This window comes from Trachypithecus francoisi, unplaced genomic scaffold, assembly GCF_009764315.1.
Source record: "Trachypithecus francoisi isolate TF-2019V2 unplaced genomic scaffold, Tfra_2.0 Lachesis_group13, whole genome shotgun sequence".
NCBI classification, from domain to species: domain Eukaryota; kingdom Metazoa; phylum Chordata; class Mammalia; order Primates; family Cercopithecidae; genus Trachypithecus; species Trachypithecus francoisi.
The window spans coordinates 84,585,520-84,603,982 of record NW_022681458.1 but is presented as its reverse complement, the minus strand read 5'-3'; the positions used below and the strand labels follow the sequence as shown (position 1 = coordinate 84,603,982).

At 38.3% G+C, this 18,463-nt stretch overlaps 1 protein-coding gene across 1 annotated transcript in view; it reads right to left on the bottom strand.

The window, feature by feature from the left end:
- The window catches only part of CCDC148 (coiled-coil domain containing 148), a 291,005-nt gene that overhangs the window by 55,182 nt on the left and 217,360 nt on the right, over positions 1–18,463 (bottom strand). Inside the window, exon 12 of the mRNA XM_033231425.1 lies at positions 4,777–4,895. Coding sequence (XP_033087316.1) covers positions 4,777–4,895 — 119 coding nt within the window. The remainder of the gene's footprint in view (positions 1–4,776; positions 4,896–18,463) is intronic.

Here is an 18,463-nt window from a genome sequence, read left to right as displayed (position 1 = left end):
TTACCCAGTCTATGATATTTTGTCATGATCGCCCAGGCTAACTAATACAGTGGTATTATATTGTTAAATGTATTGTGATTTTTGTTGCTGTTCTTAAACTTGATTTTACATAGGTACATACAAAATAGATAGCATGTATGTGTGTGCATTTAAAAACAATAAAAGTAATGACTTTTAGAGAAGAGATGACATGAGGGTAGTGGTTAAGGGCACTTTTGCTTTAACTTTAATTTTTATAATAATGTCCTCATTTTTACATTTTACTTAGAATATTTTTAAAATATTCATTTAAAATGTACCTATATATGTACTACATAAAATCTTTAAGAACAGCAACAAAAAGCACAATACTTTTTTTTTTTTTTTTGAGATGGAGTCTCGCTCTGTCATCCAGGCTGGAGTGCAATGGCATGATCTCAGCTCACTGCAACCCCAGCTTCCCGGGTTCAAGCAATTCTCCTGCCTCAGCCTCCTGAGTAGCTGGGATTGCAGGTACCTGCCACCAGGCCTGGCTTAAAAAGCACAATACATTTAATAATATAGTAACATTGTATTAGTTAGCTTGGGCCATCATGACAAAATACCATAGACTGGGTGACTTGAACAACAGAAATTTATTTATTCACTATTCTGGAGGCTAGAAGCCCAAGATCTAGGTGCCAGCATGGTCAGGTTCTGGTGAGGGCTCTCCTTCTGGCTTGAAGTGTGGCCTTCTTGCTTTAATATTTTGAGAAAAAATACGTTAGTATTTCATGATGTAAAAGTCAATTGATAGAAATCACTTATATTTAATGAATACTTACTGTGTTCCAGGCAGTGAATATGTTACATTCAATGTATCATTTGATCCTTGCAACAATCTTAAGAAGTAGATACTGTTTATATCCTCAATGTACAGATGAGGAAACTGAAGCACAGAGAAGTTAAATAACTCATCCAAAGTTCACACAGCTATAAAGGATAGAGCCAGTATTCTAATGTCAGACAATTCTAGAGCCTTCCCTCTTAATCTTAATGGCATGTTGAGAAATAAAAATAGGGTATTAGGAGGTTAGTGGAAAATTGGGCAAAAACAATTTCGATAAAATGAAGAGGGCAAAAAACATATTCTAATAGACTGAGAAGGTAAATGTAATTAATAAAACAATTCTATGTCTTTTTTTAATGTTGAACCACATGAAATTGCCAATACTCAACCATTTTGACCTACAAAAATGGAATTTTATGTGGTTCAACCTAATATATAATTTTATTTATTAATTTTTTTTTTTTTTGAGATGGAGTATCGCTCTTGTCGCCCAGGCTGGAGTGCAGTGGCGCGATCTTGGCTCACTGCAAGCTCCGCCTCCCAGGTTCATGCCATTCTCCTGCCTCAACCTCCCGAGTAGCTGGGACTACAGGTGCCCGCCACCACGCCCAGCTAATTTTTTGTATTTTTTTTTTTAGCAGAGACAGGGTTTCACTGTGTTAGCCAGATTGATCTCGATCTCCTGACCTTGTGATCCGCCTGCCTTGGCCTCCCAAAGTGCTGGGATAAGAGGGTTGAGCCACCATGTCCCGCTGAATGTTGTTTTTAAGAAATATAATCTTAGAACTTAAAAATAGAAAAGGGAAGTAAATGACAGAAGTTTTCAAACCCTCAAGGATATGTGTGTGTGTTCTGAACACAGATCTGGAAACTGCTTCAAGCCAGCGTATTTTGATACGGAAAAAAAGTGTCCGTAGTTAAAATATCAAACACAAGATTTATGAATTGTATTTCAGTAGTACAGAAAAATGTTTTAACCAATCAACCAGATTTCTTAGTGCTATGTAGTTATGAAAGAAGACAACTTCTGGTTACTATCAAAAGCAAAACCTATCAGTAATTTTGTATGTTGAACTCTATCTCCTAAGTCACAAAACGAGGAATATACTTCTTTTTTTTTTTTTTTTTTTTTTTTTTTTTTTTTTTTTTTTGTTGAGACGGAGTTTCGCTCTGTCGCCCAGGCTGGAGTGCAGTGGCCGGATCTCAGCTCACTGCAAGCTCCGCCTCCCGGGTTTACGCCATTCTCCTGCCTCAGCCTCCCGAGTAGCTGGGACTACAGGCGCCCGCCACCTCGCCCGGCTAGTTTTCTGTATTTTTTTAGTAGAGACGGGGTTTCACCGTGTTAGCCAGGGTGGTCTTGATCTCCTGACCTCGTGATCCGCCCGTCTCGGCCTCCCAAAGTGCTGGGATTACAGGCTTGAGCCACCGCGCCCGGCCGGAATATACTTCTATAATATTATAAAACGTTTTCTGAGAATTATATCTCTTATATATACTGACATTTTAAAGGCCTTTTTCAGTGATTTTCCATTGGCAAATAAGCATTGGACTCAATTATCTGAATCTACAGTATTTTAACATAAGAGTTGAACAAACAGATCATAGGCCCTTAAAAGTTGATTAACTCTGTCCTCAGAAGTTATCCAGTTCAATTTTACAGAGGACAAAACAGAGCCTGTGGAGGTGAAATGACAGACTCTCCCAAGGTCATATAAAATTCAAAGAAGAGTCAAGACTAAAACCTCGGTCTCCTGGCTCCTAGTCTTTAGTGCTCTTTTTAGTATCTTATAATATGCCTATTTTTTTCTGTTGCGTAATGCAGATTAATCTGATTTTCCTTTTCTTCTTTTTCAACTGAAGTTCTGAATCAGCTAATCTTGATAATTATTGGGACAGGAAGCAAAAGCTGAAATGACTCTGTAATCAAAGAAGCTCCCTGACTATGAGGGGTAATTTTAGTGGAAGCCTGTCTCCTAATGCTGGAACTACATATCTGTTCTGTTTTCCCCATTCCTTTTAATTTCTGTGGCTCTCTTTCGTTTTGCTAGGATAGCTTTACACTGATCAATCTGCCTTTGCCTTGCCCTTTAGTATTTAGCTGTTTGGGAATTCTTATCCACCTCCTTGTTTCTGACCCATGGCCTCTATCCACTTAGGTCTTGGTTTGTGTTTGTTAATCTGGGTTCTCATTGATGGCTTCACCTTCTAACCATTAGCCCTGGCTTTGCTATATTCTCAGTTCTCTCAGTAATAGATTATACTAAACTCTAAAATCCTGAGCTACCTGGGAAATAATGTACATTTTGTCCAGAAAATCCTTAGGAATGCTTAGCATCTATTTGAAACTCCAGATTCAATCTACAACCTCAGTGATTAGAGTTTGAGATAACAGTCACATGGGTCACAAAGGAAGCTTCCTAGATACAAGTAAACCTCATTGTATCCAATGGTTATGCCTTCCAAAGTTATATGTAAGTCTGAGGGGCAATTTTCAAGATAGGTTTTATTTGTTATAGCAATTTTAGGTTCCGAGTGAAATTAAGCAGAAAGTATAGAGTTCCAGGAAATCTTTTTAGAGTGACTAAGGTAAATATACCAGGGAAGCTCACTATTTAAAGGAAATTTACTGTGATTTATGTTATGAAATGAGAGCTCTCTCTTCTTTATCTTTTGTGAAAATTCACTAAGGAGCTAGCTAAATTAGATAACTATGTCAGTTATCAGTGTAACGTCTCACAGCTCCACCCTTCATTGTCTGCTCTCTGAAAATGGAGGTGGACCCTCTATCTGTCCCTTGCCACTGGCAAAATATTAAGCTGTGTCACAAGAGGGTGCTTGAAGGACACTGCAGAAGAAGGGGATTTCCTTCCTGGTTCGTGTGTTTATGCCTTCTTGTTCATACTGTACAGCTGCCAGCAGCATGTGTAGGGGACACAAGTGTTGCTGTGTCCATGGAGTTCCAATGGCGCACTGATGGTCAGTCCCATCAAATTTCAAAGGTACTTCTATGGTCAGATTTCCATTGAGCCTTGCAAGCATCTCAATAATTGGCTTCCAGCTTTGGCCTGCCTGCACCCAAGTTGGGTGTTCCCTGTTTGCCTAGTGACTATTGAGCTAGCTCTGTCTTAATCCACCCGAGAACTTCACCATTCAGAGGGTCATGACCATAGCTTCTTCGGTAAGGTGTGAATCCCAACCATGGAGAGGGCTCCTCAGTTCCAAACTTGGTTCTTCCATGGGAACCCTCCTTAAGTCCTAGGGTATTCTTTAGCATGCTATTTATCTCTTTATATAGAAAGGATTTCCTGTTAGAGTTTATCATGCTTTCTCTTAAACTTTCCCTGTTCAAATTACTATATGTTTTTTGTCTCCTAATCAACCCTAACTGATACAGTAACTTTGGAAAAAATAACTTAAATCTCTTATTGTACTTACATGTAAAATGAGGAGACTAGGCTACTTGATCTCAAATATCCTTTCCAGGTCTAAAACTACATATTTCTAGGAAATTCCAATTTTTTTTCATGTATTGGGCATGCCCTAAGTATGCTATAATAAACACCACACAGCACTGTATAATTGTGTACTGTCTTCCCCAGCCTCTGTCACAGTAAATGGGTTTTCCTTCTTATTTGAATAACGGTTTTCTCCTTCTGGGTCAAGAGATAGTTACAGCAGCAGCCAGTATCATTTTATGCACACGGTGGGTAATCAAATACTATCAAATCCTCTGTGAGGGTTTTAACTAGGAAGCTATCTAAGGAACAAAATGAAAAACCGGAGGTTAATGTATGAATATGAGAATTTAAAATGCATTATAGATATCGTTGTATTCATTTGTGAATATAAATATTGAAAGGATACATTAAGTACAGAAAAATGCTCCCTCTGATATTATTTATTCTAACACATTACAAAAGACTCCATTCACCACCTTCATTTCCACACAATTTTAAATTTTCTTTTACCTTTCTCTGTCTTTTAGTGACTGTTCAGCCATTAATTTCTTCAGTTCTTCTAGACGCTGAAGATCTCTCATTTCCATTTCTTGCCACTTCTGTTTTTTCTTAGCCCAGTATTTTTTAATCTATTGTATAAATGTTATATAAAATTTAAATTAACAACAGATATGTAAAAATGAGGGGAAAAGCCATAACCATATCCACTGGTTCATATTACAAAATTGAATTTAAAGGGCACTTCATCTTTTTTGTTTCATAGATATGTTTATAATATATTGGCAACAGAAAAATAAATTAAAACACGAAGGTAGATGCCCTGAGAAACTGCAAGGTTTAACAATTTCTGCAATGAATGGAAATATAACTTGTGCTGAGACCTAAGGTTTAATCTATGGTTAAAATAATCAACTTTCCAGAGAACCACAATAAAAGTATGTTATTGTCTCTAAAGTATATGATCTAGCTGTTACTCAAGAATATTTTTATCTTCTTATGGTAATGCAGTCTTTAACAAATATAGCATTAAAACTATTTTTATTTTAAAAGCATTAGTTTATTTATGCTAATGGACAGCAGGATGTTGAAAGCTTTATGCTTCTGGGGAAGTGGCAGGAGATAGGTGGGAGGAAGGAGGAAAAGAGCAAATTAGCAGGGTTGTGGTATATAGTACTTCTGACTTATGTGGTAAAATAAAGGTCAGGCTTATCAAGTGCAAAAAGGTGAAAGCAGTGTTAACAGTAGGCCTGTTTTACTTCCCTTTTCCAGAAATGTAAGCAAAATGAGAAAACCAGAAGTAGGTATGAACTGTTTTCAGGGAGCTGAAACCCTTATTCAGGATTTCCCAGTGGGATGAGACAATGAATGTTTATTTGACAGAGGCCCATTCCACCACTCTGGCCTGCCATGTTGTCCCTGGGTCAAGAGACTGGCTCTTGAAGGGGAGTACCTCAATGGTACATAGTGAGTGACTGGCAGCAGGGGGTCTGTTGTAGAGGCTGGGCTAGCCCTACCCCCAAGGTGGCATTTCCTCTTCTGAGACAGAGGTGAATAGGAAAATCTAAGTGGTTTCCTGACTTGCCAACATGGTCTCTGATTTCTGGGAGAATCAAAAGAAGCATCCCAAGCACCATCGCCACAAACATAGCAACTCTGCAGCCACAAGAGCAACATCTGTTCAATGTTTAATGAATAACTAAATAAGCCCAATGTGCAGTGATATCCACTCCAGATATGACAGAGCTCTGGATTTAGAGAGAACAGAGATAAAGCTAGAAAGGCAGCAGCATCCAAGATGGAGCGTGACAGAGAGGGTGGGTGCAGGAGAGAGAGGAAACATTGATTGACAAGGAAAGTTCTAGAGTCCTAACTGATAAATGCCAGGGAATTCTATTAATGACAGACACGGAAATGTTAGCAATGATTATGTCATCTCCATCTGGGAATTATAAACAACCTTTATCTTATTCTTTTCTGTATTACCTTATTTTTCCAATGAATCATATTTCTTTTATAATCAGAAAAAAATTAAGCTACTTCAAAACAAGTTATTTTTAAAAGAACAGATACGAAATCAAAGAGCATTTTTCTCTGGGTTAAAACAGACCAATAATATTTCCTTACTCCCAGCACTGGCCTTGGAGAAAGTCAGTGGCTCTTTTGCAGACAATCCCTTGACCACAAGCAGAGTAACCCTGGGTTGCTGGCATCCTCAGATTTCTGACACCACTTGATCACTTGATACACTGTCCTGTGCAGGCCCTAGGCGTATGTTATACCTGGAGCTTTCTGCAATCTCAAGACCAATTATTTCCATCTTTGACTCTCTGTTACCTTCAGGCATTGCTATAGTATAAGTGTGCTCTCTCTCTCTCTCCCTCTCACTTGCTCTCTCTCTCGATCTAATCCTTTTCAGTGCTTTCTACTGAGCCCTCTGGAACCCCTGTGTCATCATATGTAAAACTCCCTACATCTTTAACCTTCAGAAAACTATTTCATTGTTTTCACTGAAATTCTCTGGAGTGAAGGATACTCATATTCTGATACCCCATGTGCCATTCAGCTGGGGAATAGCTTGGGCATTTTCCTCATTGTTAACTGCCTATTTCAGGCCATTATGATATGTAGAATTCTTTCTCCCTTTGGTGTTAACACCACATGGATATATCACCCTCTACCTGTTGTTTCCATTGGCATGTGTAAATTTCCAAGTCACTCCCAAATTTTCATCAAGAATTCAGATACTTTAGTCACAGTCTTCTTAAACACAGGCAACTTCGGCCTGTCTGAATGCCCTTCCAACCTTCCTAGACAACTTCAGCATCTGTCTGAATGCCTTCCAAACTGTTTTTCTCATAATTCGATGACTTCCTCCATTCTAGGGAACTTTCTCTTCCTCCAGAATTCTATTATCATTGAAAACAGTTCCAACTGGGAAATCCTGAATTATAGCAATAGACTCTGTGACCAGAACCTACCCTCCCCATTTCCCATCATCCTCTGGTCTCCAGTTATATAATGCTATTTCCCTAGTGCATCTCTCATCATACAGCTTTGCTAATCAATATACTTTTCTTCTCTCCCACTAGGCTGCAAGAATTGTGATATATTCAGCTAAAGTATCTAAAACATAGCATGTACTTAATACCCATTTGATTGATGACATAATTGTAGGAACTAGTACTAAATTTATGGTTTCAATTGAATCTTCAATGACAATAAGCATTCCATTTGTGAATTCCTGGACAATGTCTCTCAATTTCTCATAGTGATATGCTAAAACCTGTTCACTATGTTCAGCTCCATACCTGCTGCTATTTCCTCACTTTCATCAGAGCAAATAGAAGCTCTACAAGATACCTTTCTTAATGTTCAGCCCATCACAAGAAGAGGTATTCTTCCTTCTGTTCAAGACTAATGCCTCACCTGGGCTGCAGATCCCATTCCCAATTCCACCTTCTTCATAGGCCCCCTCCTCATCTGTCTCCTCCTCTCCCCTGTACCTTCAGCTTCTTGCTCTTTGCTGCTTCCTTCTCACATGGAATTAAACATAATTTTATCCCATTGCAATAATTCATAAATTCTTTAGAACCCCAAGATTGTAGCATCATACATTTCATTATTTCTCTTTGGGCAGGCATCTTAGCATACTTGCTTTATCCCATATGCACATCTTCTATTTCACTCCTCACCCATGGTATTCCTACCTCTGTACTCCACTCCAAAGTCACTGCTCTCACTAGTGAGTTCCAAAGTATCAGATCAAATATCCTTTTCCATCATGATTTTACTTGATGTCTCTGTGTATTTGATTCTATTAACCCTTACTTATAGTATTAAACCATTATTGACTTTGGGACTTTGACATTCATTAGTTCAACAAGTATTTGTTGAGCACATGATACTGGTACTTAAAAAGAAATAAAGCCTCTGCCTTGTGGAACTGAGACTTTCTAGAAAGGGAGACAGATAGTAAATGAATGAATGAATGGAATATTACATGTTGTATTAACCTCTAAGAAGGGGATAGGTAGAGTGATGGTTTAGAAAAATTTGAGTAGAATTAGTAGAAGGTATCTTTCAAATGTCTTAAATAGGACATTTGGATGACATGACATTTGTTTGAAAACCTGGTAGATGAGAGTGAAACACCCATGGGAAGAGATGAAGGGGAGTACATTGGGAAGAGGGTGTAACAGCATTGGATGGGGAAGACCTCACATATGTTGAGAGCTAGGAAGAGGCCAGGGAGCTGGAGCAGGTGGCATAGGTTAAGATTAGAAGCAAGATTGGAGAACTGCATGGGGGTTAGATGATTTGGCCAGGATTTAGTTCTAGAAACAAGGAAAAACCATTGAAGAGACTAAAGCAAACAGTAGCATGATCTGACTTATATTTTAAAAAGAGAGCTCTGGATATGAAGTGGAGCATGGGTAGTAGAGAAGCTAAGGAGAAACAGGGAGACCAGATAGAAGGAAAAGGCAATGCTGGTCCCTGGACTCAGGAGATGGATTCAAGTGTTCAGATCTGAGATGTGCTTTTGAGTAGAATCAGAGGGCTCATTGAGAGATTCCAGGAGGGCTCACTGAGAGATTCCATGTGAAGATTGGAGGAAAGACTAATCAAGGACAATTCCTAGGTTTTTTGCTTGAACAGCTGGTTGAATGGTGATACTAGTAACTGAGATAGAAGATTGGGAGAATAATAGGCTTGGAAAAGGAAGAAAATTGGGAGCTCAGTTTTGAACATATAACACTTGACAAGCCCATAAGACCTCTAAGTGGAGGGGCCAGACGAACATCTGAAGGCACAGATGGGTGGCTTAGGGGAGAACTCAGTGCTGGAGACCTAAATTAAGGAGATAGCCACATAAACAGTATTTGACACCAGAGGACTGGATGAGGTCTCCAGGATGAAGATGTAAACAGAAAAGAGAATGTGGTTATGCACTCTCATGCTTATTTGCTTTTCTGCACAGCTTTCTCTACTAGAATGACTTAATTTCCCTCTTCCACCTGTCAAACTCACTCTATCTTTAAGATCAGAACAAATGCCACCTCCTCCTTGAATCTTCTCCTGAGCCCTCTAGAAAAACGGTAGCTCCATCCATGGCACTCCAATAGCTTACAGTTTATGACCCTCCTTTCTTTGACTACCTGCATTCCTTTACTTTTTTCATGAGGCTCTGCCCCTGGATCTTTACCAATATATTTGGGCATTTACTACATGCCTGGAAAGTTCTGCCCTGCCTTATTGCTTGGTAAATCCTTTCTATCCATCCTTTAAAGACTCAGTTTTAGCATTGCCTTCTCAGCTTTTCTCCCTCTCCTCTCCTTCAGACATAGCTAGCTGTACCTTCTAAGGCATTATTTGTGTATTCTTAGCATAGCATTTCCCATATTAATCTGCATTATTTATCTTTGTATCCTTAGTATATTGTACCATGTCTAACACATAAGAGGGTACAATTGTTCACTCTTAGGTGACTGGAAGCTTCTTCTGGTCTCCGGTCCAAGAATAACAAAGTTGTTCATGGGAACCAGGAGAGCAGTTTTCTTTTCAGGATGGCAAAGGCCGAACTAAGTACTTCCTAAGGACAGTTCCATTCACTTTTCATCAATTAATTCATCCTACAATGTATGTATCAAGAATTATTAGCTTTGTAAGCCTCAAACTGAAATAAAGACTGAGGGTATTTAACTAGTCCTTTGGGACATTTGTTGAGACAGAGATTTGAAATGCACTGATTGCTGAAGGATTCTTACTATGTTCCAATGATAGAAGAATCAGAAAGTCAGCATATGATAGGAGTTGAATTTATAGCTTGTCTCTTTACTTCCACATGAAGTTTACAGAAAAACACAACAAGCACTCATTATCCCCATCTCTTCTTATTATTATAGTTCTGATTTGTATTGAATGCAAGATGTTTATTTTCACAATCCCACATTTTGTTCATTTTAATAAAGTTAAGCCAGTAAAAGTGTAGTAAATACTGTAGAAATAAAAACTGTAGAAACTATTCACCATGTAGATTTTGGAGCCAAAATAATGTCATGCTACTTTTCAGTCTAAGATCATTTTTATATCCTACTTTACTTTTGTAATCTTTCAGATTTGTTTCCTATTAAAAACTACACTTGTAAACAGAACATTTATAATATTAGAGTATCTCAAAGTTTAACTTTAAAAAAAACTTGAACCAATATTATACAACCGTTAAATTCAACATGAAATAAGAATTTCTTATTTATGGGCCGGGCACGGTGGCTCAAGCCTGTAATCCCAGCACTTTGGGAGGCCGAGGCGGGCGGATCACAAGGTGAGGAGATAGAGACCATCCTGGCTAACACGGTGAAACCCCGTCTCTACTAAAAAGTACAAAAAACTAGCCGGGCGAGGTGGCGGGCACCTGTAGTCCCAGCTACTCGGGAGGCTGAGGCAGGAGAATGGCGTGAACCCGAGGGGCGGAGTTTGCAGTGAGCTGAGATCCGGCCACTGCACTCCAGCCTGGGCGACAGAGAGAGACTCCGTCTCAACAAAAAAAAAAAAAAAAAAAAAGAATTTCTTATTTATACATAGGAAGCAGAAAGTTAGGACAAAAGGATTAGAGTAGCAAACAGTTGGTCTCTTATTTCATGCTGTGTGATGTTGAATCTTTGAACACATAGACTTCTGTACATTGTTGTCAGGTCATTATCTCTGACCTGTGACTCAGTCAGAAGGAAGTCATAACACTTAACCAGACTCATAAAAGATATGAAGTTCAAAGCATCCAGTTCCAGTCCCCATAAGCCATTAAGATAAAGCACATTTTTATTCAATTTTCTAGATTCTAATTAGATAGCTCCTTGCATCTTAAAGATATCCTTTTTTAAGGTAGAGAGTAGAATGGTGGTTATTAGAGGCTGGGAAGGGTAAGGGGCAGGGGATGAAGAGAAGTAGTTTCATGCATATAAAACTACAGTTAAATAGAAGGAATAAATTCTAGTGTTCAATAGCACCAGTAGGATGACTATAGTTAATCACAATTCATTGTATATTTCAAAATATCTAGAAGAGAATATTCGGAATGTTCCCAACACAAAGAAATGATACATGTTTGAGGTAATGAATATCCCAATTACCCTGATTTGATTATTACATGTTTTATGCATGTATCAAATATCCCAGGTACCCCAGAAATTTGTACAATCCCTACGCATCAATTATTTAAAAAGATCCCCTTTCTACTTTTGGCCTGGAATATGCAACTCCACACAAAAAGTATGTTTTACGTATAACATAGCATTATTATATGTAAAAACATAACAGGACGTCTTAATAGAAAAGTATGCTTTTTTTACTATAATTTTTTCCCATGCACTTCATTTAGATCAATGATGGTCCCTGTACCCCCTAAAATCACCACCAATTGAAGTATGACCCCTCTTTCTATGTGATCAATTTTACAATCATCTATATTTTGCCACATAATTTTTTACAACTTTGTGTGAACTTCTGACTGGTAAGGAGCGTGCCTTGTACCATCATATTTATTTGTATCTAGTATTGCACCTTTCAGATGAGAGACACAAGGTATACATTTGCTAAACTGACCCAATGAGAAAGAACATAGAAAGATAGCAATACCCAAAATACTCTTCTTATATCAGCTCATATGAATCCAAAAACATCTGGATAGGCAACTTTTCAAACAGTGAGCCAGTTCATTTAGCCAGTTCATGCAGGGGTATAGAGGTGCATTTAATCCCAACAGAGAATGGGGACCTGGTATGTCTCTAGGTCAAATTGCTCATGGAAGACACATTAAAGGTATTCTATGCTTAGTTATTCCTATTCTCAAAACCTTTCAGCCAACATTATCTCTTCTGTAGTTTGATGGTATGCTTCTGTGTGCTTCAACCTAGGACTGGCTTAACTTTCTGAATAAAAAATTGGCTTCAGGTTGGGTGCAGTGGCTCACACCTGTAATCCCAGCACTTTGGGAGGCCGAGGTGGGTGGAGCACGAGGTCAAGAGATAGAGACCATCCTGGCCAACATGGTGAAACCCCATCTCTACTAAAAATACAAAAATTAGCTGGGCATGGTGGCATGCACCTGTAATCCCAGCTACTCAGGAGGCTGAGGCAGGAGAATCACTTGAACCTGGGAGACAGAGATTGCAGTGGGCCGAGATTACGCCATTGCACTCCAGCCTGGGCAACAGAGCGAGACTCTGTCTCAAACAAACAAACAAACAAACAAACAAAATAAATAAAAAAATATGGCTTCAAAAGAATTACCTTCCAGGGCACTTATTATGCAAAGATGGAAAAACTCTCTACATGAGTAAGAAACCAGAGTTAATCCTTGGTTTTCAAAATAGAAAGTCAATTTGGCAACCATCCTGCCTGGTTATTTGAACTTAATAGATCTCCTTTCAGACTGCAATTAAAACTGTGTGCATTTCAGCTACTTATCAGTGCCCTAAACTTGAACATTTTAGCAACCAATCTCCAAGGTGATAAACAAGCTCATCTACCTCTGGCAGGAGGCTAAATTGTCATACTTTTTCTGAAGAATAAATGTTAAAAAATAAAAATAAGAAAATAACTAGCAAAAATCTTAAGAATTAAGAAATAAACTTTTAAGAATTAACAGGCAGGAATCTATGCAAAGATTTATATGCAGGTATGTTCAACACAACCTTAAAAGGGTGAAAATTGGAAACAATAAAACGATCCCAAATTGCAAGATTTACAAATCCACTATTCTGATCCAATACTATGCAATCACTAAAAATTATGCAGCAGGAGAAAAAGGGGAAAATATGCAAAATGTTGATCAATGAGAAAAAAATCTCATTAAAAATAACATATATTGTGTGATTCTAGTTAAGTTAAAGTTCTTGGATATGTAGCAAAAAGAGTGTAAAGACATCATTAATTTTCTTTTGGCAGTGGTTTAGGATTTCGAGTGATTTTTATTGTATTTTGTATGCTTGTTTGTATTTTCCAAATTATCTACAATGGACATAAAATACTTTATAATTACACAGTGGAGCCTTTCAGAGGGTGGAGGGTGGGAGGAGAGAAAGGATGAGGAAAATAACTAATGGGTACTAGGCTTAATACTTGGGTGATGCAATAATCTGTACAACAAACCCCCATGACACAAGTTTACCTATGTAACAAACCTGCGCTTGTACCTCTAAACTTTAAATAAAAGTTAAAAATAATAATAGTAATAACTACAAAAGTATATTGTGTATATTATGTGTAAGTATATTATGACCCGTTTTTATAAAGTCTGGCCAAGGAAATTAATATTTGGGAGGAGCACGTACGGGGTATAGCTCTTATTCATTCCTGAAGTTTCCAAATTCTATTCCTGTATCAGGTCAAATGACAAGAATCCTATATATATTTCTATGTAACATTTTTATTTTTTTATCACCTTGCATGTGGCAGCAGTTTCATTTTCTGTAGAAAAGTTTCAAAGAATTATGATTTAATTTTATGCCACAGGTCTTATAAAGGCTGGTGCAATCTCATAAGAGGATTGACTTAGGCTCTTATAAAATTTCTACTGAAAATGCTATCCATTGAATGGGTTGTACTCCTCCTTCCAGTGCTGCCAGCTCCTGATCTGCTGGTATGTTCTCTACTATCAGCAAATAAGAGCTAAATGTTTCCCTTTGACTTTAACCATGCTCAATTACAATACCCTTCTTTAGTCTTGGCTTGCTGACATAATGATATTCCTATTCCCTTAATTTCTCATCTTTTGTTCTTTTACTGACTTTCTCTTTTAATGATTCCTAATAGGAAACAGATGGCACACTGAAAATTAGGATAAGTTATGAAGAATGTAATAAGCAGACAACTGACAAAGGAGTGTGGGAATGCAGGGCAACCACAAGGGCTCATGCAGTGCTGGGCAAGAGGACCGCCGACAGGAGCTGAGACCTCTGGTGAAGGACACAACTGATCAGCAGAATCCTGCAGGATAAGGAGCTGGAGAAACAACTCTCCAAACCCCACACCTCTCCCTCACCTTGATCTCCCATGTTCCACTTTGGCTGAACCAAACCAAAAGCCAGAGGTCAAGGAAGCCATTTGTGAAAACTGCTACGGAGCAGAATGGAGAGTGATACGACTCAGGAAGAAGATATCTAGCACAAGAGTGTTAATGCCTTTTATTATAAATTGTTTGGAAGTAGATGATGTCTATATGCATAAATAAATAACATTAATCTCTTTTAGGTGATGTTCACTTTGGTCACTTATGTGAGCATTTTCCCATAGCAAAGCTTCCCACTCAAATTGGCAATAAGCTATTTTCTGCTGTGATGCAGTCCCATGTCCTTATAACATGATGAGCCAAGAAAGTATTCCTGGGTAAACACATTAGTTATCTGCTCCTTAATTGAAATGCCAGGTGGATTAAAAAATAACTGTCATGTCTTCTTTAGGAGGAAGGTCTGTTTTCAGTATGGGCATTGAAATATTGCATAATGATCGTGTCATATGTTGATATTGCTGAAATGAATTTGTCTATAATCTTGTTTAATTTCTCTTGTTTCACTATTCATTAAAAAGGGAGTATATAGACTGAGGATGTTGTATTTCAAAACCTGAAATGTCAGACAGAGTGAAAAGTGAAAAGTAATCAAACCTGAGTCATTCAATCATGGTTTAGAGCCGAGGTGATTTTTTAAATCATTTAATCCAAACACCTCATTTTACAACTAAGGAGGCAAAATCCACAGAGCTTACATAACTTGCCAAGGTCACTGCTCTTGTGAAGACCTCTCAGCTTGGCATGATTTCCTCTATGCCATAACATCAAAGGAGAGTAGTATACTTTTCATTCATTGAATTAATTTATTCAACCACTATTTTTGAGTGCCCTGTGCTGGCACTGGGGCTAAAGCAATAAAGAAACTACACAAATTCTCTTTTCTCATGGGGCTTATATTCTAGAAGTGCAAGTGAAGATAGTCAATAAATAGATGTCAGAGAGTGATAAGTGCTAAGGAAAAAATGAAGAAGGATAAATAGATAGTGACAGGGAAAGAGGATGCCATTTTTGTTGGGCCATCAAGGGCTTTCTTTCTAAGATGTCATTTGTGTAGGACCCTGAATGCTGTGCAGGAGTGACTCATGCAGACATCTGGGAGCGCATTATTCCAATCCTGGGCAAAAGGCTTAGGGGGACATATGCTTGAGTGTTCATGGAGTAGGAAGTAGGTTGCTTGGGCTGGAGCTCAACGATGGGAAGAGGGGTAGGATATGAGATCTAAGAGGTATTGGAGCAGAGCAGGGAGGCAGATCACACAGGGCCATGTATGTCACTGCTAGACCTCTAGATTCTATTCTGAGTAGAATGGGAAGTCATTGACGTGTTTTCTGCCGAGGAATGACATGATCTAAAGTGAGTTTTAGAATGATCGATCAGCCTGCTGTGTGGGAAACTGATTGGAAAGGCAGAGTGGAAACGGAAAGGGAAGGGGCAGATAAATTAATTAGAAGATTAGGAAGCTATTATAATAGTCCTAATTATATTTTAAAGATAGCGCCTTCTATCCATGCCAACAGGTAAGGGTATAATGGGGGAAATAGAGGTCAAAGAGGATACCAAGGCTTTTGACCTGAGTGCTAGGGGACTAGATTTCCATTTTCTGAGAAAAGAAAAACTAGGGAAAGAGTATGTTTGGAGAGAAAAGCAAGAATATAGTTTGAGAATATTAGATTTGAGGAGTTACACATGTGAGTTTGGAGTTCAAAAGAAAAGTCCAGGCCAGAGGTATGAATTAGTATTAGGAAATAAATGGTATATGAAGTCATATGGGTTGGTTGAGATCACTAGAGAGTACACACACTGAGAGGACTGACCCCCCCAGGAGACTCCAAAGCTTAGAAGATGGAATGGTGAGGAGGATTCATCCAAGTTTACTGAGAGGAAGATACCAGTAAGACAGAGGAACAAAGAAACAGTGGCTTCCTAGAAGCCAAGGGAATCAAGTTTTCCAAGGAGGAGGCAGTGATCAATTCTATCATAATAATTCAAGTAAGGTGAGGACCAAGAATTGATGACTGAAATACAGAGGTAAGTAATGACACTGGCAAGTGCAACATTGCTAGAGTGGAGGGACAAAATGGTTCAAGAGGGAATGGGAGAAGAGAAGCTGGAGACACTGTGTATAGGCCAAGGAATGATGAGATTTTCTGAAGGGGGGATGTGGGATCGAGGGAGGATAGTTTATAGATGGAGGTCATAATGGTGTATTTTTAGGGTACCTGGAAAGAGCTAGAAAAAGCGGGGATGGTGGTGGGAGAGAAATTGGGATAACCTTGAGCAGGAGAAAGGGGATAGGATTCCACACACAAATGGAGGGATTAGCCTTAGACAGGAGCATGACATGTCATGCACTGTGAACAAAGTAAGGGGGGGGGATACAGATTCTGAGAGGTGGGCAGATGTCATATTGGAAACCTGTGGAAATTCTCTTCTTGTGAAATATGATGTCAGTAGGAAAAGAAATCACACCAAAATCGTTACATTTTCTTCAGTCCACTTAACAAAAGAATGGCACCAAGGAGGCAATGAAGAAGGTATTTTTTATCTATTCCGTAACACATGTCTTGATACTTCAACTATGATCAAATTATAATGGTCTGGTTTCCTGTAAAGTGTTTAGACATCATAATTCATTATCCCAGGGAGAAGAATCTTAAACGAATTTTAAGAAGCATAGGGAGACAGACATAGTAAGCGGTGTGGACTTTTAGAACACAAAAGAAATTCTACTAGAAAGCAGGCAGGCACCAACAAAGAGTTTTAGGATTATCAATTACCTATCCATTGAATAGTTCTGAGTAAACCAGGACAGGACCAAAGCCATTAAAGTGACCCAAAAGTAAATAGTTTGAAACTGAAATTTCTCAAAATTAGTTAATCACAAAATTAACAGCACATAGCAATCATGATGATGGGGAGCATAGCACAGTGTCTAAAATCAGACCGGTCAGATCACTCAGGTTCAAATCCTCACTGCACACTTAATGTTCATGTGACTTCGGGGAAATTATATAACCCCTATGTACCTCAGTTTCTTCATTTATGAAATGAGGATCATATTAGTATCTACCCCTTAGGGCTGTTAAGAAGATTAAATGAACATGGAATACTGCCTTGCACATAGCAAGTACTGTTTAGGTATCTGTTAATTAAATCAAATCCCTATGAATAATCAAGACCTAGCCAGAAAGTATAGTCAAAAATTTATACCTGGAGGTAAACTCAAGATTCTTTCTCTAAAACTGTCTAATGGGAAATCTTTCCCAGAAAAACAAATATATCTGGCTCCTGATTATCCAGGCTTCTCTCACCCTCTCTCTTTCGGGGTTTTGCTTAAAACTACATCCTGACAGAGGGTAGAAAGATTCTACCAGCTTTTCTACCTTTTAAAAAGATGCTCTACTGGAAGTTTTTATTTTTACAAGACAGCTGAAACCAGAAAAGTGAGCTTCTTGGATTACCATTCTATCATCTGTGGGTTGCCACCACACGTTTTCTGTTACCTATTGACTCATATACTGTACCAAGAGTTGACCGTATGCTCAGTCTCATGTTAGAAGGTGAAGGTTAATTTAAGTTAATTTAAAGTTAATTTAAGTTAATAAGGTTAATTTAAATTAATAAGTTAATTTAATATTTATTTCTAAATTTTAATAACAAAGCAAGGAACGTTATGAACATTTAAAAATTAGATGATCCCTAGTTTATTTCTTCTGCATAATTAAACCTCCTATTCTACTTACTTTCTTTACACATACAATAATACTAAAAGAACCAATATTAAATCTTCAGAAAATAAGGTCTGAATCCCAGTTTATTTTGGAGTCCTGTCCACAAAAAATACATGCTATCTTCTCCTTTTGACTATTATATTATCCTGATAGTTAATTTACCAATTAGGTTTCTTTTTTTAGTTCCCATATTTGGAGTACGCCATCAGATTCCCAAAGAAAAAGACTAATAACTAAATAAAAAATACTCCCTTAAACTTTGCAAGATCACATGTCTAGGAGTTATTAATTGAAAGAATCACGGCCGGGCGCGGTGGCTCAAGCCTGTAATCCCAGCACTTTGGGAGGCCGAGACGGGCGGATCACGAGGTCAGGAGATCGAGACCATCCTGGCTAACAT